Source organism: Oncorhynchus masou, chromosome 32 (assembly GCF_036934945.1).
Source record: "Oncorhynchus masou masou isolate Uvic2021 chromosome 32, UVic_Omas_1.1, whole genome shotgun sequence".
Lineage (NCBI taxonomy): Eukaryota > Metazoa > Chordata > Actinopteri > Salmoniformes > Salmonidae > Oncorhynchus > Oncorhynchus masou.
In genome coordinates this window covers 55522558-55549408 of record NC_088243.1, presented here as the reverse complement: position 1 = coordinate 55549408, position 26851 = coordinate 55522558, and the positions used below count along the sequence as shown (strand labels likewise).

Below are 26851 nucleotides of genomic sequence, written 5' to 3'. Positions count from 1 at the left end.
ATTTGTTTGTTTTATCTTTTACCAGATCTAATGTGTTATATTCTGCTACATTAATTTCACATTTCCACAAACTTCAAAGTGTTTCCTTTGAAATGGTTTCAAGAATATGCATGTCCTTGCTTCAGGTCCTGAGCTCCAGTCAGTTAGATTTGGGTATGTCATTTTAGGCTATTTTTTTATATTTTTAAGTGTCAGATCCTTAAGAGGTTTGAAAGCCCTTGTGATAGGATTTCACAGATACATATATATGTGGATAAAATCAACACATCCTGTTAAACTTGTAAAATCTGATAGTACTTAGTTTGTACTTCTATAGCCTTCTCTCAGAAGGAATACAAAATGTATGCACCCCTTTCCTCCCCTGTGTCTGTCAGGTGGACTCCATTGAGCCTCTGACTGACGTCCTGTCATCCCAGAAGATGCGCTCACGCCTCATAGTCTCCAAGGTGACGCTGGCCAACACGGGCCAGTACGCGTGTCATGTCCACGAGGGTGTCCAGGACCAGAGAGCCACAGCCAACGTCAACATCACCATCCTTGGTGAGAAGGAGACAGGAAGAGACTCTATAAAAACAAATATTGGATACTGGATAGATTATTATTAAGGCAATTGTTTTGAGACCGAAAGAGCTTCACTCATAATATGAACCCCAATGCACTACGCGAGAGAGAGTTCTATTAAAAATAAACCACATGTAATTTTTTAAATTTTTTAAAAATCATTTAGCTAGTGAACGTCACTGAACATACAAGCGCAACATCTGTGTTTTGTGTGAGATAGTCAATTAAAATCAAATAACATTGAATTATTATTTCTGATAACATTATGTACAAAGTGTCCAATCTGTGAGATATTGTCGAATCAGAATCAGCACTGTGCCTTTACCTTAGAAGTCACTTCAAGTAATTGAAATTCATCCAACTTAACTGTGTCTAACAAGCTGCAAAAGGGAAGTCAGCAGAAAGTTTTTTTGAAGGGTAAAACCCACATTTTTTCTCTTTGAGGATTGGATGTAGCCAAAGAGACAGTCGTGCCTCTGTGAACGCTTACCCTATTCCCACTGAGTTGTGTTATATTTAGGCCACGGTAAGTCAAACATGTATAAACTGCATTCTTCATACAGCCAGGGCATTCATGTTGCAAGTCTTTCTCTCTACATGGCTCTGGGCCAATACTCTGGACAGCCCACTGGAAATGACAGATCCTCGTTTCAGTCTCGAAACAGTTCAACCATTTGACTAGGAAGCTTTGTAATCACCTCAGCCTATACAATATGGAACCACTATACTTAGTAGCCATACTGTAAACACAGTGAATTACACTTAATACTCTTAAATAGTAGTTACGATAAAGGAGAAGAAAAAAGTACTTTTGATAACATAGCATATACGTTAGCATGCTGGGCATCAGAAAACATTGGCTGCAGATATGGATCACAAATTTAAAGGCCTCTTCCCTTGCCCTGGGTGCCTGTCTGTTTCAGCTTCTCAACTCCCATTTGTCAAGCTATTTATTCCTTAACGCAGGCTACAAGATCTTGCAGAATGTTCACAAGAGGTACTATACTTATTATGCATTTACTAACTAATGACAACCTTCTTCTGTCAGAGCAAGGCTTCGTGGAGCTGAGGTCCGTCCAGGATCGTAATGTCTCGGCCCAGCTGCACCAGAACGTAGAACTGAGGGTGGAGATTGAAGCTTACCCCCCTCCACGTGTCCGCTGGACCAAAGATGATGCCACGGTCAACGGGGACAACGTCGTAATCACCAAGCAGGAGCATGAGACCAGGTGAGACAACCTGGACGACGATCAATTCTAATCAATCTGGAGATTGAATTTCTCAGATTAGATCAATAGAGTTTGTTCTATTTGTCATCACATGAAAGTATAAAACAGATCAGGCAACCAGATTTACAATCCCACTTGTGTGGTATGCAATGCATTACGTTAGCGACTAATTGGGTAATTTACCCCTCAGAAATGGTCTTAGTCTGCCTCTGGTTCCTGCTGGGTGTTGGGTTACCTGCTGTCTAGGCTTTATCTGCTGTTGACTGATAGAGACGGGCTGTCTCAGGAGGTTTTATGGTTTTAGCGATGTTGATGGATTTATTAAGATAAACCCATTTTTCCAGGATCAGTGAACCAACATTTAGAACTGAGTGGTTTCCCATTACCCTTCTATCTCAGGTACGTCAGCATGTTGACCCTGGTGAGGATCAGGACAGAACAGAAAGGCCTCTACACCGTTCACGTCGCCAACGGCGATGACACCAAGAAATTGACCTTTGATCTAGAGGTCAAAGGTGAGTCGCCTTTGCAACAAATGTAAACCAATGTGGTGTATATCAGTCGTCTGTTAAGTGGTTCCTTCTCCTCCTTTAACTTTTGTCATCAGCACTGATTTGAAAGAACTGCATCCACCATGGATGTAGGTCCATTGCTTTCACACTCCCTATGCTTTGAGATCAGTATAAATAAATGAGAGGCGATGATAATTAAAAGTAACTTAAGACTATTGAAATTCCACTCTGGCTCAACATATAGCTACACTTATCATCTAGATTCATGGGATATGTCATTCCTAATCCTGTACCCCTCTCTGTGTAGTCCCCCCTCAGATCACAGACCTGTCGGACCACCACCTCCCTGGGAAGAAGCATGCAGTGACCTGTGTGGCTGAGGGGGTACCTTCCCCCACCATCCAGTGGTTCAGCTGTGACAGCATGCTCAAGTGGGTCATGTCATCGTCATCACACTGTCAGTGTCTGGCATTCTGTCACACTCTGGACACTAGAGGGCAGACTTAGCTTGTTTTGTTTTAGCAATCACAGTTTAAACTGATATCAGGCCAACTATGGGTTATCAGACAGCTTCTATACCAGAGTGCATTAGCTCACAGCATTTACCTCAGACACACCTGAGTGAAGGTAGCAGCAGTAGTAGTTCACCTTTACTACTGTACTATTGAAACACCTGTAGTTATCATTATAACATCTCTCCCAGGTGCAGTAACCGGAGCACAGTGTGGCAGCCCCTAGTGTCGGACCCTGAGACCCTGAGCGTCCAGACCAACGTCAGCTTCAACGAGAGCCGTATGGTGGGCCAGGTCCGTAGCCAGGTCATCTTCCACAAGCCCCAGCAGGTGAGCGTCCGCTGCGAGGCCAGCAACGAGAGAGGACTCCGCAGGAGGGACGTCAAACTGGTGTCCAGCAGTATGTATCTAAAGATAGAACCAAACAATGATGCTATTGCCATTATCGAAGAACAACATTTTATCTATGGGGATATTTTGTATTTCGATGCGTATCATCTACCTAAGGGGTTGCATTTATCAAAGTACATACTGTGACTAGACAGTCCTGGAGAGTTGCAGGGTGTACTGTGCAGGCTGTTGGTTCCAATCCAGCACTAGCACACTTGATAAATAGTTTATGTATAAATAATGGTGTGAATGTTAATACTAGGAACAAATGTTCTCTGTGACTATGTCGACTATGTAATAGTTGGATGTTAATGTTCTGTGTTGTGTTCTAGCTTTTTTCTCCCAGGTGGCAGTGTTGGCTGCGGTTCTAGCCCTGGTAGTCATCGTCATCATCTCCATCATCATCCTCATCGCTGTGTGGAGGAAGGTGAGACTACACAAAGACACAGTGAACAATGTTAAAACAACTATGCAAAATGCAGTACAATTACTAACTCACTCATGGTATCTCAATGTGCCTGAGTGATTGGGTAACTCTTTCTCTTGTGTGTTGCCTCAGAAGCCTCGCTATGAGATCAGGTGGAAGGTGATCGAGTCAGTGAGTCTGGACGGACATGAGTACATCTATGTTGACCCCATCCATCTGCCCTATGACCTTGCCTGGGAGATGCCCCGAGACAGCCTGGTGCTGGGTAAGGACCAGGAACCATGGGGGAAGGGGGTGCCAATGATGTCTATGGGGGTACCCCAAATCTTTATTTGATAATGTATTTAATTAATAGAGACAGATACAAGTTTACTGTTCATATTGACTGTTCTGATTTGGGCAATGTTTGTGTTGTGTTCCAGGTCGTACTCTTGGGTCCGGAGCATTCGGCAGGGTGGTCGAAGCGACCGCGTATGGTCTCAGTCATTCCCAGTCCAGCACAAAAGTGGCAGTGAAAATGCTCAAATGTAAGTGAGAACAATCATCTTCAGCATAGAGGTAGTTTTTTAAGCCTGTATGCCAGTCTGTTTCATGCTTTAGTTCTCTGACCTCTGAACACTCCTCCAGCCACGGCCAGGAGGAGTGAGACTCAGGCTCTAATGTCTGAGCTGAAGATCATGAGCCACCTGGGGCCTCACCTCAACATTGTCAACCTGCTGGGGGCCTGCACCAAACAGGGTGAGCCCTGCCTCCTTCACCACAGCAACAATCACAAGCTCACAACCTAATGTCATTAGTCTCTGAAATCCCAGACCTAGGGCAATAGCATGTACAGTGGCTTGCGAAAGTATTCACCCCCCCTTAGCATTTTTCCTATTTTGTTGCCTTACAACCTGGATTTAAAATGGATTTGGGGGGGTTTGTATCAATTGATTTACACAACATGCACAACAACACTTTGAAGATGCAAAATAATTTTTATTGTGAAATAAACAAGAAATAAGATGAAAAAACAGAAAACTTGAGCGTGCATAACTATTCGCCCTCCCAAAGTTAATACTTTGTAGAGCCACCTTTTGCAGCAATTACAGCTGCAGGTATCTTGGGCTGTCTGCATGAGCTTGGCACATCTAGCCACTGGAATTTTTGCCCATTCTTCAAGGCAAAACTGCTCCAGCTCCTTAAAGTTGGATGGGTTCTGCAGGTGTACAACGATCTTTAAGTCATACCACAAATTCTCAATTGGATTGAGGTCTGGACTAGGCCATTCCAATACATTTAAATGTTTCCCCTTAAACCACTCAAGTGTTGCTTTAGCAGTATGCTTAGGGTCATTGTCCTGCTGGAAGGTGAACCTCCGTCCCAGTCTCAAATCTCTGGAAGACTGAAAAAGGCTTCCCACAAGAACATTCCTGTATTTAGCGCCATCCATCATTCCTTCAATTCTGACCAGTTTCCCAGTCCCTGCCAATTAAAAACATCCCCACAGCATGATGCTGCCACCACCATGCTACACTGTGGGGATGGTGTTCTCGGGGTGATGATAGGTGTTGGCTCAATTTTAGTTAATCTGACCAGCACTTTCCTTCATATGTTTGGGGAGTCTCCCACATGCCTTTTGGCAAACACCAAACATGTTTGCTTATTTTTTTCTGGTCACTATAACTTCCATACAGCCCAGTTCTGTGGAGTGTACGGCTTAAAGTGGTCCTATGGACAGATACTCCAATCTCCACTGTGGAGCAATGCAGCTCCTTCGAGGTTGTCTTTGGTCTCTTTGTTTCCTCTTTGATAACTGCCCTCATTGCCTGGTTCGTGAATTTTGGTGGCCGGCCATCTCTTGGCAGGTTTGTTGTGGTGCCATATTCTTTCCATTTTTTAATAATGGATTTAATGGTGCTCCGTCGGATGTTCAGTTTCTGATATGTTTATATAACCCAACTATGATCTGTACTTCTCCACAACTTTGGACCTGGCCTGTTTGGAGAGCTCTTTTTCTTCATGGTGCCTTGGTGCTTGGTGGTGCCCCTTGCTTAGTGGTGTTAAACTCTGTGGCCTTTCAGAACAGGTGTATATATATATATACTGAGATCATGTGACAGATCATGTGACACTTAGATTGCAAACAGGTGGACTTTATTTAACTTATTGTGTGACGTCTGAAGGTAATTGGTTGCACCAGATTTTATTTAAGGGCTTCATGGCAAAGGGGGTGAATAGATATGCACGCACCACTTTTTTATATATATATTTTTTTTATTCATTTCACTTCACCAATTTTGACTATTTTATGTATGTCCATTCCAATCAATTTAAATGACAGGTTGTAATGCAACAAAATAGGAAAAACACCAAGGAGGTGAATACTTATGCAAGGCACTGTATGCTGGAACATTGATAATGTGGGAGTTAAGCCATCTGCCTAAGGAGACAATAACATCATAGTTACAAACCTTTCTTTTTACTAACCATGTAATTGTACAGTGGGGAGAACAACTATTTGATACACTGCCGATTTTGCAGGTTTTCCAACTTACAAAGCATGTAGAGGTCTGTAATTTGTATCATAGGTACTCTTCAACTGTGAGAGACAGGCATGTGGGAGACTCCCCAAATTAATTACTTAAAAATCATACAATGTGATTATCTGGATTTTTGTTTTAGATTCCATCTCTCACAGTTGAAGTGTACCTATGATAAACCTATACATGCTTTGTAAGTAGGAAAACCTGCAGTGTATCAAATACTTGTTCTCCCCACTGTATGTGTAATACAATATTTCACACAAACTCTTCCCCAATGAAGATAAAAATGTCCCTTTTGTGGCACCCAACCTCTCAGGCCCTCTCTACCTGGTGACAGAGTACTGTCGCTATGGAGACCTGGTGGACTACTTACACAAGAACAAGCACACGTTCCTGCAGTACTACCTTGAGAAGAACCAGGAGGACTCTGGCTGCCGCATCTCTGGAGGGAGCACCCCTCTCAGCCAAAGGAAAGGGTGAGAGCTACCTCCTAATCTGGTGGTTCACTCAGGTCTTCATTTGGAAGATAAAGAAGAGGTTATATTGGCCAGTGCGTGGATAAAATACAACCACATATGAATGGGAGAAAGACATACACTACCATTCAAAAGTTTGGGGTCACTTAGAAATGTCCTTGTTTTTGAAAGACAAGCACATTTTTGCCCATTAAAATAACATCAAATTGATCAGAAATACAGTGTAGACATTGGGACTGGGGGGCAGTATTGAGTATCTTGGATGAATAAGGTGCCCAGAGTAAACTGCCTGCTACTCAGGTCCAAAAGCTAGCATATGCATATAATTAGTAGATGTGGATAGAAAACACTCTGAAGTTTCTAAACTGTTTGAATGATGTCTGTGAGTATAACAAACCTCATATGGCAGGCAAAAACCTGAGAAAAAAATCCAACCAGGAAGTGGGAAATCTGAGGTTTGTAGTTTTTCAAGTGATTGCCTATCCAATATACAGTGTCTATGGGGTCATATTGCACTTCCTAAGGCTTCCACTAGAGGTCAACAGTCTTTAGAACCTTGTTTCAGGCTTCCACTGTGAAGCCTGAAAGGGGGAGCGAATAAGAGCTGTTTGAGCCAGGTGTCTGGCAGAATGCCAAGTCATGCGTGTGGCTGTGAGAGGCAGCTGCGTTCCTTTTAATTTCTAAAGACAAGGGAATTGTCAGGTTGAAACATTATTGATGATTTATGATAAAAACATCCTAAAGATTGATTCTATACATCGTTTGAAATGTTTCTACAAACTGTAATATAACTTTTTTGACTTTCCATCTGAACTTAACGATCGTACATTGAGCATTTAGTTTACTGGGCTAAACGTGCGAACAAAAAGGAGGTATTTGGACATAAATGATGGACTTTATCGAACAAAACAAACATTTATTGTGGAGCTGGGATTCCTGGGAGTGCATTCCAATGAAGATCATCAAAGGTAAGTGAATATTTATAATGTTATTTCTGACTTTTGTGACACCTCTCCTTCTTTGGAAAATGGCTGTACAAAATGGATGTTTGTTTGAGACAATGCATTTCTGAACATAACGCACCAATTTCAAATGAGTTCTTTGGACATACAGATTAACTTTATCGAACGAAACACACATTTATTGTGTAACATGAAGTCCTGTGAGTGTAATCTGATGAAGATCATCAAAGGTTAGTGATTAATTTAATCGTTATTTCTGACTTTTGTGAGCCCTCTCCTTGGCTGGAAAATGGCTGTATGGTTTTCTGTGACTAGGTGTTGACCTAATATAATCGTTTGTTGTGCTTTCGCCCTAAAGCCTATTTGAAATCGGACACTGTGGCTGGATTTACAAGAAGTTTATCTTTAAAATGGTGTATAATACTTGTATGTTTGAGGAATTTTAATTATGGGCTTGAACCAGAATAGAAATAGAAAGACGAGTGTGAGCCCCTGGTGCACAACTGAGCAAGAGGACAAGTATATTATAGTGTCTAGTTTGAGAAACAGATGCCTCACAAGTCCTCAACTGGCAGCTTCATTAAATAGTGCCCGCAAAACACCAGTCTCAACATCATCAGTGAAGAGGCGATTCCAGGATGCTGGCCTTCTAGGCAGTACACAGCATTGTATGAGATCTTCAGTTTCATGCCAATTTCTCGCAAGGAATAGCCTTCATTTCTCAGAACAAGAATAGGCTGACGAGTTTCAGAAAAAAGTTCTTTGTTTCTGGCCATTTTGAGCCTGTAATTGAACCCACAAATGCTGATGCTCCAGATACTCTAAAGAAGGCCCGTTTTATTGCTTTTTTAATCAGGACAATAGTTTTCAGCTGTGCTAACACAATTGCAAAAAGGTTTTCTAATGATCAATTAGCCTTTTAAAATGATAAACTTGGATTAGCTAACACAGCATGCCATTGGAACACAGGAGTGATGGTTTCTGATAATGGGCCTCTGTACGCCTTTGTTGATATTACATTAAAAATCAACAGTTTCCAGCTACAATAGTCATTTACAACATTAACAATGTCTACACTGTATTTCTGATCAATTTGATGTTATTTTAATGGATAAAAAAATGTGCTTTTCTTTCAAAAACAAGGACATTTCTAAGTGAATGGTAGTGTACGTATGTAGGATCTTAATTTAATCGCCAAGTTGCAGGATAACCTTTCTGCAAGGTAGGAAATGTAAACGTGTTGTGTATTTGAGCTTTAAAAAGGCTTCTGAAGTTTGTCATTTCCACTTTGAATTTCAGACTTGTTTTTCACTTACAAAAAATGTATCAACCAAAAAATGTCCATTCATTATAATCCACATAATAATTTCAATTTCCTGCTGCTGCAGGGTTATTCCTGCTGTAGCAAACAACCTCAAATTTAGGTCCTACATCTGTAGACATTCAATTACAAAATGAGGCCATACAGACAGAGATGACCATGTGTTTTTTAATTTATTATACTTTACCCTAATGTGTCCCAAATATCTTGGCAGCTACGTGTCATTTGGCAGTGAGTGTGACGGTGGTTACATGGACATGAGTAAGGACGAGCCCACAGTGTACGTCCCCATGCAGGAGCTGAAAGACACCATCAAATATGCTGACATCCAGCCTTCTCCCTATGAGTCTCCTTATCAGCACGACCATTACCAGGAACAAGGTATAGAGTTCAAAAAATACAGAGCCATAACAAATCTCAAGTGTACTGTATACTTTGTATATTTTAGGTCTGTTATATGTCAAACATATGGGAAGCACATGAGAAGAGAAAGCACAGGGGGATGGGTTAGTTGTTCATTTGACCTACAGAGCCTCTATGTACACTGAGTGTACAAAACACTAAGGACACCTGCTCCTTCCATGGCATACACTGACCAGTTGAATCCAGGTGAAAACTATGATCCCTTATTGATGTAATTTGTTAAATCCACTTCAATCAGTGTAGATGAAGGGGAGGAGACAGGTTAAAGAATGATTTTTAAGCCTTGAGACAACTGAGACATGTATTGTGTCTGACATCAATAAGGGATCATAGTTTTCACATGGATTCACCTTGTCAGCCGCCAAGGAAAGAGCAGGTGTTAAAATGTCGCCGAAGAGGATGGCTGACGTTTTACATGCCCGTAACCAATTGTGCTATTTCGTTTGTTTTTGCGTTGTTTGGAACTTGTTTTTTAAACTTATTTTGTACATAATGTTACTGCTACCGTCTCTTATGACCAAAAATAACTTCTGGACATCAGAACTGTGATTACTCACCACGAACTGGAAGAATCTTTTTCCTTTAACGAGTCTGATGAGAAAGATATACTGCTCTCCTGGAACAGGCCCAAATCCCTGTCATTTGCGTGAAGAACAGACAGAGTAAATGAGGATGCAGATTGGGCTGCCTTTCGAGAATCCGTAGGCGAGCGAGTAAACGACCACTGCCATCAACTTGCTAACATGCAATCATTGAAAAAAACCCATTAAGAACTGTAATATCTTGTGTTTCACCGAGTCACAGCTGAATGACAACGTGGATAATATTGAGCTGGAGGGATTTTCAATGCACCGGCAGAACAGAGAAGCCACGTCTGGTAAAACCAGGGGTGGGGGGTGTGAGTCTTGGTGCGTGATGTCTAATATTAAAGAAGTCTCGAGGTATTGCTCGTCTGAGATGGAGTACCTCATGATAAGCTGTAGACCACACTATCTGCCAAGATAGTTCAAATACATATTATTTGTAGCCGTCTATTTACCACCACAGACCAATGCAGGCACTAAGACCGCACTCAACCAAATCTATAAGGCCATAAGCAAACAAGAAAATGCTCACCCAGAAGTGGCGCTCCTAGTCGCTGGGGACTTTAATGCAGGCAAACTTAAAACAGTTTTAACACATTTTTATACCAGCATGTCACATGTGCAACCAGAGGAAAAAAAACTCTAGACCACCTTTACTCCACACACAGAGATGCGTACAAAGCTCTCCCCCGCCCTCCATTTGGCAAATCTGACCATAATTCTATCCTCCTGATTCCTGCTTACAAACAAAAACTAAAGCAGGAAGTACCAGTGACTCAGTCAATACGGAAGTGGTCAGGTGAAGTGGATGCTACACTACAGAACTGTTTTTCTAGCACAGACTGGAATATGTTCCGGGATTCATCCAATGGCACTGAGGAGTATACCACCTCAGTCATCGGCGTCATCAATAAGTGCATCGACGCCGTCGTCCCCACAGTGACCGTACACACATATTCCAACCAGAAGCCATGGATTACAGGCAACATCCACATCGAGCTAAAGGCTAGAGCTGCAGCTTTCAAGCAGAGAACACTAATCCGGACGCCTATAAGAAATCGTGCAATGCCCTCAGACGAACTATCAAACAAGCAAAATGTCAATACAGGATTAAGATTGAATCCTACTACACCGTACACTCCAATTCAAAAACTTCTACAGCTGCACCATCAAGAGCAATCTTGGCCGGTTTCATCACCGCCTGGTATGGCAACTGCTCGGCATCTGACCATAAGGCGCTACAGAGGGTAGTGCGTACGGCCCAGAAACCCAAGACCTATATAGTAGGTGATGTCAGAACACAGCCCATCTGATGTGGCAAGGGCTTGAAAACTATTACAGACTACAAAAGGAAACCCAGATGCGATCTGCCCAGTGACGCGAGCTTACCTGAAGAGCTAAATGTATTTAATGTTCGCTTCGTGGCAAGAAACATTGAAGCATGCACAAGGTCACCAGCTGTCCTGCATGACTGTGTGATAACGCTCTTGGTAGCTGATGTGAGCAATACCTTTAAACATATCAACATTCACAAAGCCGTGGTGCCAGATGGATTATCAGGACCTGTACTCAAAGCATGGGCGGACCAACTGGCAAGTGTCTTCACTGACATTTTCAACCTCTCACTGACTTTGTCTGTAATACCTACATGTTTCAAGCAGACCACCATAGTCCCTGTGCCCAAGGAAGTGAAGGTAACCTGCTTAAATTATTACCGTAGCACTCGTATTGGTAGCCATAAAGTGCTTTGAAAGGCTGGTCATGGCTCTCATCAACAGCATTCTCCTGGATACCCTAGACCCACTCCAATTCATATACCACCGCAACAGATCCACAGATGACACAATCTCAATCGCACTCCACACTGCCCTTTCCCAGCTGGACCAAAGGAACACCTATGTGAGAATGCTGTTTATTGACTACAGCTCAGCGTTTAACACCATAGTGCCCACAAAGCTCATCACTAAGATAAGGACCCTGGTACTAAACACCTCCCTCTGCAACTGGATCCTGGACTTCCCGACGGGCCGCCCCCAGCTGGTAAGGGTAGGCAACAGCACGTCTGCCACGCTGATCCTCAACAGTGGGGCCCCTCAGGGTGTGTACTTAGTCCCCTCCTGTACTCCCTTTTCACCCACGACTGCGTGGCCAAAAACTGACTCCAAAACCATCATTAAGTTTGCTGACAACACAACAATGGTAGGCCTGATTACTGACAACGATGAAACAGCCTATAGGGAGGAGATCAGAGAACTGGCGGTGTGGTGCCAGGACAACAACCGCTCCCTCAATGTGAGCAAGACAAAAGAGCTGTTCGTGGACGACAGGGAAAGGAAGGCCGAACAGGCCCCCATTATCATCAACTGGGCTGTAGTGGAGTGTGTCGATAGTTTCAAGTTCCCTGGTGTCCACATCACCAACGACCTATCATGGTCCAAACACACCAAGATTGTCGTGAAGAGGGCACAACAAAACCTTTTCCCCCTCAGGAGACTGAAAAGATTTGGCATGGGTCCCCAGATCCTCAAAAACATCTACAGCTGCACCATCGAGAGCATCGTGGCCGGTTTCATCACCGCCTGGTATGGCAACTACTCGGCATCTGACCATAAGGCGCTACAGAGGGTAGTGCGTACGGCCCAGAAACCCAAGACCTATATAGTAGGTGGTGTCAGAGGACAGCCCATAAAATTGTCAGAGACTCAGTCACCCAAGTCATGGACTGTTTTTTTCTGCTACCACACAGCAAGCGGTACCGGAGCGCCAAGTCTCGGACCAAATGGCTCCTTAACAGCGTTTACCCCCAAGCCATAAGACTGCTGAACAATTAATGAAATGGCCACTGGACTATTACATTGACCCCCGTCCATTTGTTTTGTACACTACTGCTACTCTTTGTTTATTATCTATGCATCGTCACTTCACACCTACCTACATGTACAAATCTAACCTGTACCCCTGCACACTGACTCAGTACCGGTACCCCCTGTATATAGCCTCGTTATTGTAATGTTATTGTGTTACCTTTATTTATTTTAGTTTATTCTGTACATATTTTCTTAACTCTTCTTAAACTGCACTGTTGGTAAAGGGCTTGTACATAAGCATTTCACGGTAAGGTCTACACTTGTTGTATTCGGCGCATGTGACAAATAAAGTTTGATTTGTATTTTATTTGTTATTGATGTTTCGTACTCTCAGTGTATACTGTCCATGTGTATCACCTGAACATCTATTCAACTTTACATTGTCTCTCTTTGTTACCTCATTAATGAACCCTGCCATCTCTGTCTCTGCTCTCCCTCCAGACCAGATCACAATGGACCCTGCCCTGTTCATCAGTGACTCTACTACACTTAGCTATACTGACCTCATCGGCTTCAGCTACCAGGTGGCCAAAGGCATGGAGTTCCTCGCTTCCAAGAACGTATGTAATGTTTTATTTACTCAGCGTTTATTTATTACATGGAATCTAAACTTTTATTGATATATATATATATATATATTTATTTATCATTTACCCTTTATTGAGTCAGGCACAGTAATTACAGAGCTGTAAATATGGATATAGAACGTACTTCACCATCAATAGTTAATGTCCAGTCTGACCTTGGCTTCCTATAACCCGGTTGTTTACATGGGCAATCAAGCAGTTGAAACAATAACAAAGCACCTTCCCTGCTAATGTTTTGGTTAAAAGCTGATAGATGGGGCTGGAGAAATGTAACCACTCTCAAATAGACAGAGCTATGGATGCAACAACTGATCCAAAATTACATATAAAATTATAGTTTGATATGTCCACTAAACAAAAATATAAACACAACATGTTAAATGTTGGTCCCATGTTTCATGAGCTGAAATATAAGATCCCAGAAATGTTCCATATGCACAAAAAGCGTATTTCTCTCATATTTTATGCACAAATTTGTCAGTGAGTATTTCTCCTTTTACAAGATAATCCATCCACCTGGCAGGTGTCGCATATCAAGAAGCTGATGAAATGGCATGATCATTCCACAGGTGCAAATTGTACTGGGACAATAAAAGGCCACTTTAAAATGTGCAGTTTTGACACAAAACACAATGCCACTGACGTCTCAAGTTTCGAGGGAGCGTGCAATAGGCATGCTGACTGCAGGAATGTCCAACAAAGCTGTTGCCAGAGAATTTAACGTCAATTTCTCTACTATAAGTCACCTCCAACCTCGTTTTAGAGAAATTGTCAGAACCGCATACCACGTGTATAGCATTGTGTTTTAGGCATTTCATCAATGTTGTTGTTGGGTATTACAGTAAAGCTCATGAGGCATATATACGTCCTATGCTTCAAGAATCAACGGGTACATAATATGTCACACATTTATAAGTCCAAAAATAAATGTAGCAACTACAGATTGCCCATTTAAAACCCTCTCCTCCCCAGTGTGTCCATCGTGACCTGGCCGCCAGGAACGTGTTGATCTGTGAGGGGAAACTGGTGAAGATCTGTGACTTTGGCCTAGCCAGAGACATCATGCATGATTCCAACTACATCTCCAAAGGCAGCGTGAGTGACAGGCTCACGAAGGGTCACTCATACACATACACATTAAATAAGACAAAGTTTGAAAGATAACATTAAAACACCATTTAAACACCATAAATTACAACTTTATTCTGACTTAAATTGTAAGCCATAACTTCTGCTGTAACCTACCTTTAAGTACCTGGCTGATGCTAACGTTCTCTCTAATTCTGGCCCTCTCAGACATTCCTGCCCCTGAAGTGGATGGCCCCAGAGAGTATCTTCCATAACCTGTACACTACCCTGAGTGACGTGTGGTCCTATGGCATCTTGCTCTGGGAGATCTTCACCCTTGGTACGTGGACGGGAAATGGAATCCATTCATTATTAACTGATAGTTCAAAGAGATTACTGTCTGATTCAATCGAAACAACCCATTAACTGGATTTCGTTCAGAAAGGTCAGTAGTAGCATGAGCGGTCTGATGACCTTGTTTATTTAATGTATGTTAGTATAGAGGTTTCAAAAGGCTGTCAATGCCGTGTTTAAACAAACAGGCAATGAAGTTATCTTAAGAGGACAAGACAATCAGCTTGTCTAATCCTGAGTCTATTTTGAGTCAGATGAGGTTTTGTTGTTATGAGCTACAGTCCGGGTTTATTATCAATTCATTTTGGGATTTTTACAAATGCTTTTGGAACATCTGTGATAAGAAGAGTACCTATTGAGAAGTGGTTCATTTAGCGTGAAACAGTGTTTTTCGTAGGAAACCAAATACGTAATGATTCTTGTTTCATTCGAGATTTGGGAACTTTTGGACACTCCTGATTCAGCATGATCAGCCTTTAAATACTTGAATGGTTGATATTTTATCAGGAGGAACCCCTTACCCTGACCTTCCTATGAATGAGCTGTTTTACAGTGCCTTAAAGAGAGGCTATCGCATGGCCAAACCTAACCACACCACAGACGAAGTGTAAGTCTCTACCGTCACTCTCAAACTCCTCTCTCTAATCATGTCTTCTGTCAGATCTTTTTTTAGTGACAGGTTCAGTTAAAATGTTCAACTAAGGAAGTCATTCTGTCCTCCAGTTATGAAGTGATGCAGAAGTGCTGGGATGAGAAACATGAGAAGAGGCCAGAGTTCTCCTTTCTGGTGCACACCATGGGGAACATGCTGACTGACAGCTATAAAAAGGTATCCTATTAATATAGTTTTTTTTCCCTTTACACATTGCATCTGAGGACCAACAGTACTTCCACATCCATCTTTGAAAACGATCACATTTTTTGCTAAATGCAAAATGCATCATACGGGGATGATTTCTGTATTTTGTAAGTTACATATCTTTAAAAGCTGATTGCTGACAAGTAAAACATTTTGGGACTATGTCAAGAATGGACGAATGAAACAAATACCAAAATATAGTTTTTGGGTGGGGTTTTCCTTTAAGTGTGTATTGACTATGGACAGATCTGACATTGATCACTGAGATGTATCTAATTTACTATAATTATTGGTACAGAGATACTGCCAAGTCAACGACGAGTTCTTCAAGAGTGACCACCCGGCTGTGGTCAGAACCAAACCCAGGCTCTCCTCCCCCTTCCTCACCCCAGCCATCACCCCCTCCACCGCCCCTGACTCCCTACAGGATCTCAACCCCTACCCCCTAACTGGAGACTTTAGACCGGAGGCAGATGGAGAGGAAGTGACTACCTCCTACAATGACTACATCATTCCCATCCCGGACCCCAAGCCTCAGGAGGAAGTCTTCTCCGAGGCCAACCGCATGCCAATGGAAAGCCCCGCGAGGTATGTCTGTCTAAAGTATTTCCTGACTACAAACACTGACTGACTGACTGCAAATGTGTGCCAAATGCTGAGCAAGCAGGAAAGATAATGCATATTTAGTCTAGAGGACCTTGTATAGTTACAACACCAACACACAGAGCCATACGTGGGATTTCAATAAAAATTGGTCTTATCTTACCATGTATACACTGTGTGTACTAAACATTAAGAATCAAATCAAAGTTTTATTTGTCACGTGCGCCAAATACAGTTAAAAGCTTACTTACAGGCTGTAACCAATAGTGCGGAGAAGGGGGAAAAGTATGTGTGTGTGTGTATAGGTAAGTAAAGAAATAAAACAACAGTAAAAAGACATTTGAAAATAAGAGTAGCAAGGCTTTAATGCAGACACCGGTTAGTCAGGCTTATTGAGGTGGTATGTACATGTGGGTATGGTTAAAGTGACTATGCATATATGATGAGCAGAGAGTAGCAGTAGCATAAAAAGAGGGGTTGGCGGGTGGTGGGACATAATGCAGATAGCCCGGTTAGCCTATGTGCGGGAGCACTGGTTGGTCGGACCAATTGAAATAGTATGTATGAATGTATAGTTAAAGTGACTATGCATATAAGATAAACAGAGAGTAGCAGCAGCGCAAAAGAGGGGTTGGGGGAGGCACACAATGCAAATAGTCCAGGTAACCATTTGGTTACCTGTTCAGGAGTCTTATAGCTTGGGGGTAAAAACTGTTGAGAAGCCTTTTTGTCCTAGACTTGGCACTCTGGTACCGCTTGCCATGCGGTTGTAGAGAGAACAGTCTATGACTGTGGTGGCCGGGGTCTTTGACAATTTTCAGGGCCTTCCTCTGACACCGCCTGGTGTAGAGGTCCTGGATGGCAGGCAGCTTTGCCCCAGTGATGTACTGGGCTGTACGCACTACCCTCTAAAGTGCCTTGCGGTCGGAGGCCGAGCAATTGTCGTACCAGGCAGTGATGCAACCGGTCAGGATGCTCTCGATGTTGCAGCTGTAGAACCTTTTGAGGATCTCAGGATCCATGCCAAATCTTTTTAGTCTCCTTAGGGGGAATAGGCTTTGTCGTGCCCTCTTCACGACGGTCTCGGTGTGTTTGTACCATTCTAGTTTGTTGTTGATGTGGACACCAAGGAATTTGAAGCTCTCAACCTGCTCCACTACAGCCCCGTCGATGAGAATGGGGGCGTGCTCGGTGCTCCCTTTCCTGTAACTCCACAATCATCTCCTTGGTCTTGGTTACATTGAGGGATAGGTTGTTGTTCTGGCACCACCCGGCCAGGTCTCTGACCTCCCTTTAGGCTGTCTCATCATTGTCGGTGATCAGGCCTACCACTGTTGTCGTCAGCAAACTTAATGATGGTGTTGGAGTCGTGCCTGGCAATGCAGTTGGGGGTGAACAGTGAATACAGGAGAGGACTGAGCACACACCCCTGGGGAGCTCTAATGTTGATAATCATTTACATTTAAGTCATTTAGCAGACGCTCTTATCCAGAGCGACTTACAAATTGGTGAATTCACCTTCTGACATCCAGTGGAACAGCCACTTTACAGTAGTGCATCTAAATCATTTAAGGGGGGTGAGAAGGATTACTTATCCTATCCTAGGTATTCCTTGAAGAGGTGGGGTTTCAGGTGTCTCCGGAAGGTGGTGATTGACTCCGCTGTCCTGACGTCGTGAGGGAGTTTGTTCCACCATTGGGGGGCCAGAGCAGCGAACAGTTTTGACTGGGCTGAGCGGGAACTGTACTTCCTCAGTGGTAGGGAGGCGAGCAGGCCAGAGGTGGATGAACGCAGTGCCCTTGTTTGGGTGTAGGGCCTGATCAGAGCCTGGAGGTACTGCGGTGCCGTTCCCCTCACAGCTCCGTAGGCAAGCACCATGGTCTTGTAGCGGATGCGAGCTTCAACTGGAAGCCAGTGGAGAGAGCGGAGGAGGGGGTGACGTGAGAGAACTTGGGAAGGTTGAACACCAGACGGGCTGCAGCGTTCTGGATGAGTTGTAGGGGTTTAATGGCACAGGCAGGGAGCCCAGCCAACAGCGAGTTGCAGTAATCCAGACGGGAGATGACAAGTGCCTGGATTAGGACCTGCGCCGCTTCCTGTGTGAGGCAGGGTCGTACTCTGCGGATGTTGTAGAGCATGAACCTACAGGAACGGGCCACCGCCATGATGTTAGTTGAGAACGACAGGGTGTTGTCCAGGATCACGCCAAGGTTCTTAGCGCTCTGGGAGGAGGACACAATGGAGTTGTCAACCGTGATGGCGAGATCATGGAACGGGCAGTCCTTCCCCGGGAGGAAGAGCAGCTCCGTCTTGCCGAGGTTCAGCTTGAGGTGGTGATCCGTCATCCACACTGATATGTCTGCCAGACATGCAGAGATGCGATTCGCCACCTGGTCATCAGAAGGGGAAAGGAAAGATTAATTGTGTGTCGTCTGCATAGCAATGATAGGAGAGACCATGTGAGGTTATGACAGAGCCAAGTGACTTGGTGTATAGCGAGAATAGGAGAGGGCCTAGAACAGAGCCCTGGGGACACCAGTGGTGAGAGCGCGTGGTGAGGAGACAGATTCTCGCCACGCCACCTGGTAGGAGCGACCTGTCAGGTAGGACGCAATCCAAGCGTGGGCACGCCGGAGATGCCCAACTCGGAGAGGGTGGAGAGGAGGATCTGATGGTTCACAGTATCGAAGGCAGCCGATAGGTCTAGAAGGATGAGAGCAGAGGAGAGAGAGTTAGCTTTAGCAGTGCGGAGCGCCTCCGTGATACAGAGAAGAGCAGTCTCAGTTGAATGACTAGTCTTGAAACCTGACTGATTTGGATCAAGAAGGTCATTCTGAGAGAGATAGCGGGAGAGCTGGCCAAGGACGGCACGTTCAAGAGTTTTGGAGAGAAAAGAAAGAAGGGATACTGGTCTGTAGTTGTTGACATCGGAGGGATCGAGTGTAGGTTTTTTCAGAAGGGTGCAACTCTCGCTGGCTTGAAGACGGAAGGGACGTAGCCAGCGGTCAGGGATGAGTTGATGAGCGAGGTGAGGTAAGGGAGAAGGTCTCCGGAAATGGTCTGGAGAAGAGAGGAGGGGATAGGGTCAAGCGGGCAGGTTGTTGGGCCAGGCCGTCACAAGAAACGAGATTTCATCTGGAGAGAGAGGGGAGAAAGAGGTCAGAGCACAGGGTAGGGCAGTGTGAGCAGAACCAGCGGTGTCGTTTGACTTAGCAAACGAGGATCGGATGTCGTCGACCTTCTTTTCAAAATGGTTGACGAAGTCATCTGCAGAGAGGGAGGAGGGGGGGGAGGGGGAGGAGGATTCAGGAGGATAATCAGCGTGGCAGATGTGTTGCTACCTACCCTCACCACCTGGAGGCAGCCCGTCAGGATGTCCAGGATCCAGTTGCAGAGGGAGGTGTTTAGTCCCAGGATCCTTAGCTTAGTAATGAGCTTTGAGGGTACTATGGTGTTGAACGCTGAGCTGTTGTCAATGAATAGCATTCTTACATAGGTGGTCCTTTTGTCGAGGTGGGAAAGGGCAGAGTGGAGTGCAATGGAGATTGCATCATCTGTGGATCTGTCTGGGTGGTATGCAAATTATGGTGGGTCTAGGGTTTCTGGGATAATGGTGTTGATGTGAGCCATTACCAGGCTTTTAAAGCTACGGACGTGAGTGCCATGGGTCTGTAGTCATTTAGGCAGGTTGCCTTTGTTCTTGGGCACTGGGACTATGGTGGTCTGCTTGAAGCATGTTGGTATTACAGATTCAATCAGGGACATGTTGAAAATGTCAGTGAAGACACCTGCCAGTTGGTCAGCACATACCCGGAGCACACGTTCTGGTAATCCATCTGGACCCGTAGCCTTGTAAATGTTGACCTGTTTAAAGTTCTTACTCACGTCGGCTACGGAGAGCGTAATCACACAGTCGTCCGGAACAGCTGATGCTCTCATGCATGCCTCAGTGTTGCTTGCCTAATATTGAGATGCACCCTGCACCCCCCTATTTTTCCTTAGAACAGCCTCAATTCATCGGGGCATGAACTCTACAAGGTGTCAAAAGCATTCCACACGGATGCTGGCCCATGTTGACTCCATTGCTTCCTACAGTTGTGTCAAGTTGGCTGGATGTCCGTTGGGTGATGGACCATTCTTGATACACACAGAAAACTGTTGAGGGTGAAAAATCCAGCAGCGTTGCAGTTCTTGACACAACCCGTTGCACCTGGCACATACTACCATACTCCATTCAAAGACACTGTCTTGCCCATTCGGCGGTAAATATATCATTAACATATCCAATGTTATTATCTATGAAATAATAAAGGGGGACAATTCCGTTACATGTATTTAGTCTAACAGGCACACTGTGATAGAGAAAACAACTATATTACAGAAACACCACAGACGAGACAGAACTGTCCAATCTGAACAGCAGTATGTATTTCTCAGAAGAATGTATCTTCTTCAGGATTGCTCTGTCTTTGGCCAGCTTCTCCATGAACCCCCGGCAGGGGAGGTTGAAGTTTGCCTTCACAATAAGCATGGCCTTGATGGTAGGAACAGTGAACCTATTTCTTGCTGCTGTCCATATATCATTCATTTAGGAGAACACTCTCTCGACTGGTGCATTACTTCCAGGTAAGCACATGACAACAGACGCTAATCTAGCCAGGTTAGTGTGTGGGATGTTGTTCTCTTGGAAGTGGGTAACCACTGTGCTCCATATCTGACTACTGTCTCAGATGTTTTCCATTCTTCAAGCGATCCCCCCTTTAGGAACTCTTGCAGGCCAGTAACCTCGTCAAACAATGCAACCTCATTGATGGTCATATTGGGGCATTTTTCCTGCAGTGTGCCTGCTGCCTTCTGGATCTCTTCACGCTGAGGTTGCCTTTTCAAAAGGAGACAATTTAAATCTTTTAGATTATATGTGTGCTTTCCCCATGCTTGCAAGTAGTTCACAGCCGTAGTGAAGAATGGGATGTTTTGGGAAAGCTCTCTTTGACATTGCTCCATTTCCCTCTAGCTCTCTCAGAAGTCCTCTGACCAAAACTGGAATGAAGTTGTCTTCACACCTTGTAGTCAATTTTGCCTCAACGTTTCTCAGAATTGCAGCTGACTCCACAAAACAGCAGTCCTGGCCTTCAAGCATCTTGATCTTGTCACTGAATACGGTCAGGTTTCCATGGACTAATGCCAGCCAAAGTTCAATCAGTGGATCTTCAAACATTGTTCACAGGACAACAAGGCATTTGTCTTCAGAAGAAAAAAGGATTTCAATGGCACATACATTTTCAGCACTCTTTCTAGAGCAGGGAGCACGGACAGCCAGTAAACATTGCTGTGTCCTAAAATGTTATGGTACTCCTGGCCAACAAACTTACAAAAGCTCTTCAGTCTTTCTACTCTGACGGTGAAAATATGAAAATATCCAAATAACTTTGTAGGGAGGTACTCAACATCAAGGGGAATCATATCCAAAGCTGTTTTGGCCGTGTTTGGGCTGTTTTGGCCGTCCCACTGCAGAGCATTTTTAACTTTGGTATAGACATTGACACTCCCCAGCCTATTCAGTCCACCAAAATTGGTATTTGTGTTGTCGGCAGAGAATGCCACGACTTTGTTTTCCAGGTTACATTTTCGGAAGACCACCAGGACCTCAGCTGCAATTTCCTCTGCTGTTTCTACTTTCAATTCAACAAAATCGAGCTGTTTTGTTTCCACAGATGTGTTGCCATCATATATCTTACAATATCTGACTACTATTGCAGCAGTTTTACATGTCCATCATTGGATGCATCAATGGACAGGGAGATACATTTAACCTGGTCTAGGTCCTGTGATACCAAAGTAGTTGCCCATGGTGCTAACACATTACTCACTATGGCTTCACATTTTGTCCTAGCACATGTAAACTTCAGCTTATCAAGCTTCCATGTCAGTTGTGCTTTGCAGTCCGTAGATCAGTAATTATGATTGTGTCGCATAGTTTGGGATGCAAAGACACCCTCCTGCACAGCTAAATCATATTCTTCTTGGGAAGGCTCTACCTTCTTGAAGAATGTGGTGACAGAGGGCATACCAACACGGGCAATCAGAGAGGCTTTATGCTTTTTCTTCTGTTGATGTTCTACCGCTGGCATTCTTCCCCCGCTGCCAATTGAAAAAGAGGAATTACAAATGGTGCAGTTAACCATTCTATCGTCTTGACCGGAGTGTGTAAATGGAAATTCTCTCATCATGTTGTCATTAAAATGGCATTTCCGTTTCTTGGAAAGAGCCATTGTACCTCCTCTGTCTGTTCTTCTTCACTCTCCTAGTGTCACTCTTCTTACTCTCTTAATTTTTCTTCTCCTCCAATCTTTCTCCTCCTCTTTTCTTCACTCGTCTTCCTGCTTTTTCTTCCTTTCCTTCTCTTTACCTTTCCACCTCACTCTTCTACTCTCCTCACTTCATTCTTTTTACTCCCTTAATTTTTCCTTCTCCTTCCTCTCCAATCTTTAATTATAAATAGTACACTATTAGATAAAATACTTTGGTTAACAGATTCCCATTTGCTTGCCTCATTTTTGTATTTTATCTCAAAAACATTGTTTGTAATAATAAATTAGCAAGCTCTGTAATCATATCTTTACCTTTCCTCCTCTCTCTTTCACTCTTCTTCCTCCTCTCCACTCTAACAGAAAACATTATGCTAATGTTATTGTTACGCCCTGACCTTAGTTATCTTTGTTGTCTTTATATTTTTGGTTAGGTCAGGGTGTGACATGGGTGATTATATATTTTTTTATCATGTCTTGGCGTTTTGTATGTTTATGGGGTTGGCACCAGTCTAGGGGTTTTTGTATGTCTATGGTTGCCTAGATTGGTTCTCAATTAGAGGCAGCTGTTTATCGTTGTCTCTGATTGGGAACCATATTTAGGCAGCCATATGCTTTGGGTATTTTGTGGGTGATTGTTTCCGTTGTCAGTGTTTGTGCCACATGGGACTGTTCCGTTTATAGTCACTTTGTTATTTTGTATTCTGTCGTGTTCAGTTTATACTATTAAAACATGGACACTTACCACACTGCGTATTGGTCCGATCCTTGCTACTCCTCTTCAGATGAAGAGGATGATATCCATGACAGTTATCCATAAAAATGTCCAAATATATTTTCACCCTACTAATGCCAAACCATTAAATTTGTAATCTACAAGTGAATATTCTCATAATTGTACATTGATTTAATATAATCATATTTTCAAAATAGCCCGTCCACTGCATGTTTACATGTGAATGTTTTTTAACCTAGCTACCATGACAGTAGCTAGCTAACCTAGCTAGATAACTTAGTTGACATAGCTAATGTTAGCGAGCATAACCTATTTAAAATCTTATAAAGCAGATCGTCTATCTATATAATAAATTGTGTCATTATAACATCATTAGATAGTATCTCAAACAATTGTAACTTACCTGGCTTGAAAAGACGTTTGTGGTGATGTTGTGGATTCACTTGACACTTTCTAGCTTCTGGCTGAGTTTTCCACAGCTGTTTTCTCTACAACTAGCATGAACAAGTAGTTAGTAGAAAAAGAACTGTGAATGAAGCGGATATAGCGAGCAGTCCCTTCTGCTGGACAAAACAAGCACAAAGCGATTGAGACATTAACCGGTAGGCTCTGCTGCCCTGTCTTTCTTGCCACGTAAAATATTATTTCACTTTGCAGTCTGTTTTTAAAGCACAGTTAAAAACGGGAACATTTCTGGGGACAGCGCCAGCCGGGGACAGGCCACCAAAAACGGGGACTGTCCCTGGCGAACGGGGACGTCTGGTCACCCTATCTTAATGGCTCGCATACACAATCCATGTCTCAATTGTCTCAAGGATTCAACATCCTTCTTTAACCTGTCTCCTGCCCTTCATCTACACTGATTGAAGTAGATTTAACAGGCAACATTAATAAGGGATCATAGCTTTCACCTGGATTCACCTGGTCAGTCTGTCATGGAAAGAGCAGGTGCTCATAATGCTTGGTACACTCAGTGTTACATTTTGAGGATTTTGTAAGACATTTAAACTGAAACCTTAGACAAGCCAAGCTGGCAGAAATATGATAGTTTAGGTTTGACATTGTTTTGATTTGTGGCGCAACGCTGTATAGTTTTCACCTGAAATGGGACGTAAAATCATACAATCCCACGTTTGTTTGTAAAGGAACATGTGTGTTGTTATTCCCTGTAGCTCTCTGATTCTGGAGGATGACGAGGCTGATTCCATCTCCCAGGAGACAGCCGAGGCAGACACCATTCCAGAAGAGGAGGATCTCCATGCCAACCAGGCTCTGATTCCACTGGAATCTTCTGGAACACCGGAAGTGGAAGACAGCTTCCTGTAGCGATTTAAGAAACTTGGTGAATGTATAGCAACATTCCTGAATAGCTTTAGTCCGGGATGGGAAACTATGATGGGGGTTGGGGCCACATATTGTTTTTTACTTATCATGAGGGTCCGTAGTGGCTCGCGGGTCTGCGTACACACATCCCTACCCACACATGCAGTCAGAGCCGGCACTAGTTCATTTCCTTCTGCCAGTTGGCCATCCCTGCTTTAGTGGATTAAGACAACATGTTGCGATTTCAGTGAGGAGCTAACCCTAACAACATAAACAATTCCCACTGCTTAAGCAAATTTTTCACAACTGGTACTTTCAAAATAATTCTGTGCTGAAAATCAATTGAAAATCAATAAATACAATGAGAGAGTGACATATATTTAATTAATGATGATAGTTGATTGATGATGATTTTACTAAATCTAATCAATGCAAAATACTCCATATTGAAGAGAGGGACCATTTTTAAAGCCTTCACATAATAATGAAGATGAAAAAATACCAGTATCACATAAGAATAAAAATGTACATCAGGAAATTCATGATTTTAAAATACACTTGTAGTATGGTCACTATTGCAGTGTTTCTATGGGGATTTGTCTTGTCATTTTTCCTGTTACATGTTTTGTATTTTTATATTATAAAGATGAAAACATTAGGCTTCTAAAACCCTTCCAGTTTTTTTACCACTAAAAGTGGAACATGTACTGTTACATTTTGCTTGTGTGAAAAAGTTAATCTTTTTAGACGGGTAGGCTACTTTAGTTAGTAAAAACAATCAGAAACACATCATCTTATGGCATCTATACTTCTCAGCATCAATGGGATATGACATTCTAGTTGCACTGAGATATATCTCCTTTGTTTTTACAAATGTGTACTTTCTATTTCAAGTTATTTTGCGGGAATATAATTAACTTAGAGAAAAAAAGATTCATGCATTTGGCCTTAATTAAGCAGAATAGTGTACATTCAGTAAAGGTTATGTGTCAAATATCATTTTATGTTGTCTTGAGTTTTATAGAGATTTTTTAAAATGTTTTATATAGCATTTTGTTTCAACAATTCTGTATACATTTTGCACTTTACAATGTTTAGGGAAACATGAACATTTCCAAGAAAGAGATTTAGGTTCAGTACATAAGAGATTGAATGATGTCTGAGAGGTATGAACAAATGTTATGTTTTTACACGGAGGTACTGACTGAATGAGAATTGATCTGAGCATATCACTGCCTTTGCACACCTGGTACAAGATTAGTACGTTGTTGTGTACTGTGCCCATGACTGATCTAATATCTTTGAAGTGCTTTTGTATTGTATTAAGTTCTATGGAAAATACAAATAGTAGGCCTAATGTTAAAATAAGCTTCTCTTTGGTAGGAGATCTTTTTTTAGAAATGTGGGTATCGAGATTTTAATCTTGAAACAATGAAATGATACCTGAGAGAAGTCACTTATTTTCTTGTAACTTGCTTAGAGTCCACTCACAGAGGTTGACCTATGGTTAGATACACTACCAGTGAAATATAAATATGCTTATTTGTATACATTTGTCACATGATGTAGGAACACGGAATGCAGAACACGCAGGAATGCAGAACACACACACTACATGATGTAGAATATTCACCACACACACGCTATGGTACCAAAGCTTTTCTGTATGTTTACAAATGTATTTTTATATGCAGTATTTTGTATGTTAATTAAAAGTGATTATGTGAAAATAAAAGTTTATAATGAATATATAACACAAGAAATGTGTTCTGCATTTTATATTAGTTCAATAACTTGCAGCATTCTACTATTTTCCCATAACAGAAAATAATACATTGTTTTTTACATTTTCAACACCAACATCTGTTTCTACACTGTCTTGTATTTTAATGCCTTGGTTTTATCCATTCAATGTCGAAGAGATAATAAATGGCCCCTGATTAATTGACCATAAGAGAGATATCCCCAAAAAATCCATTGGACTTTCCCAAGCCCAGCTAGACTTAGTTCAATCAAAGCCTCTCTTTTCAGCCCTCAGCACAAGCAAACTCAAAACTCAGCCGATCATCTACCGTGTCGATCATGAGTTCTCTCTCTGTGGAATGGGAATGGGGATAAGGCTTAGCAGGCTTGAGCTGGGGCTAGGCAGCAGAGCAGCAGTGTGACCCATCATCACAGCAGATTAGTCTCAGCACCATGGCATTAGGACTGGGAGGGCCGTCCT

At 42.8% G+C, this 26851-nt stretch overlaps 1 protein-coding gene across 2 annotated transcripts in view; it reads left to right on the top strand.

Annotated features, from left to right (window-relative positions):
- The window catches only part of LOC135526234 (platelet-derived growth factor receptor beta-like), a 54331-nt gene extending 27941 nt beyond the window's left edge, over window positions 1-26390 (top strand). The window contains exons 6-23 of one of the 2 annotated variants that reach the window (XM_064954413.1): window positions 375-540; window positions 1610-1790; window positions 2190-2305; window positions 2610-2733; window positions 3006-3214; window positions 3537-3631; window positions 3767-3896; window positions 4054-4158; window positions 4259-4369; window positions 6473-6632; window positions 9130-9296; window positions 13231-13349; window positions 14349-14471; window positions 14673-14784; window positions 15306-15405; window positions 15522-15627; window positions 15956-16245; window positions 24477-26390. In XM_064954413.1, the coding sequence (XP_064810485.1) occupies window positions 375-540; window positions 1610-1790; window positions 2190-2305; window positions 2610-2733; window positions 3006-3214; window positions 3537-3631; window positions 3767-3896; window positions 4054-4158; window positions 4259-4369; window positions 6473-6632; window positions 9130-9296; window positions 13231-13349; window positions 14349-14471; window positions 14673-14784; window positions 15306-15405; window positions 15522-15627; window positions 15956-16245; window positions 24477-24630 (2568 nt within the window). In that variant the 3' untranslated portion in view covers window positions 24631-26390. Of the gene's footprint in view, window positions 1-374; window positions 541-1609; window positions 1791-2189; window positions 2306-2609; window positions 2734-3005; window positions 3215-3536; window positions 3632-3763; window positions 3897-4053; window positions 4159-4258; window positions 4370-6472; window positions 6633-9129; window positions 9297-13230; window positions 13350-14348; window positions 14472-14672; window positions 14785-15305; window positions 15406-15521; window positions 15628-15955; window positions 16246-24476 lie in introns of both variants that reach the window. The other variant, XM_064954412.1, reaches the window with a different exon arrangement.
- The last annotated feature ends 461 nt before the right edge of the window (window positions 26391-26851 follow it).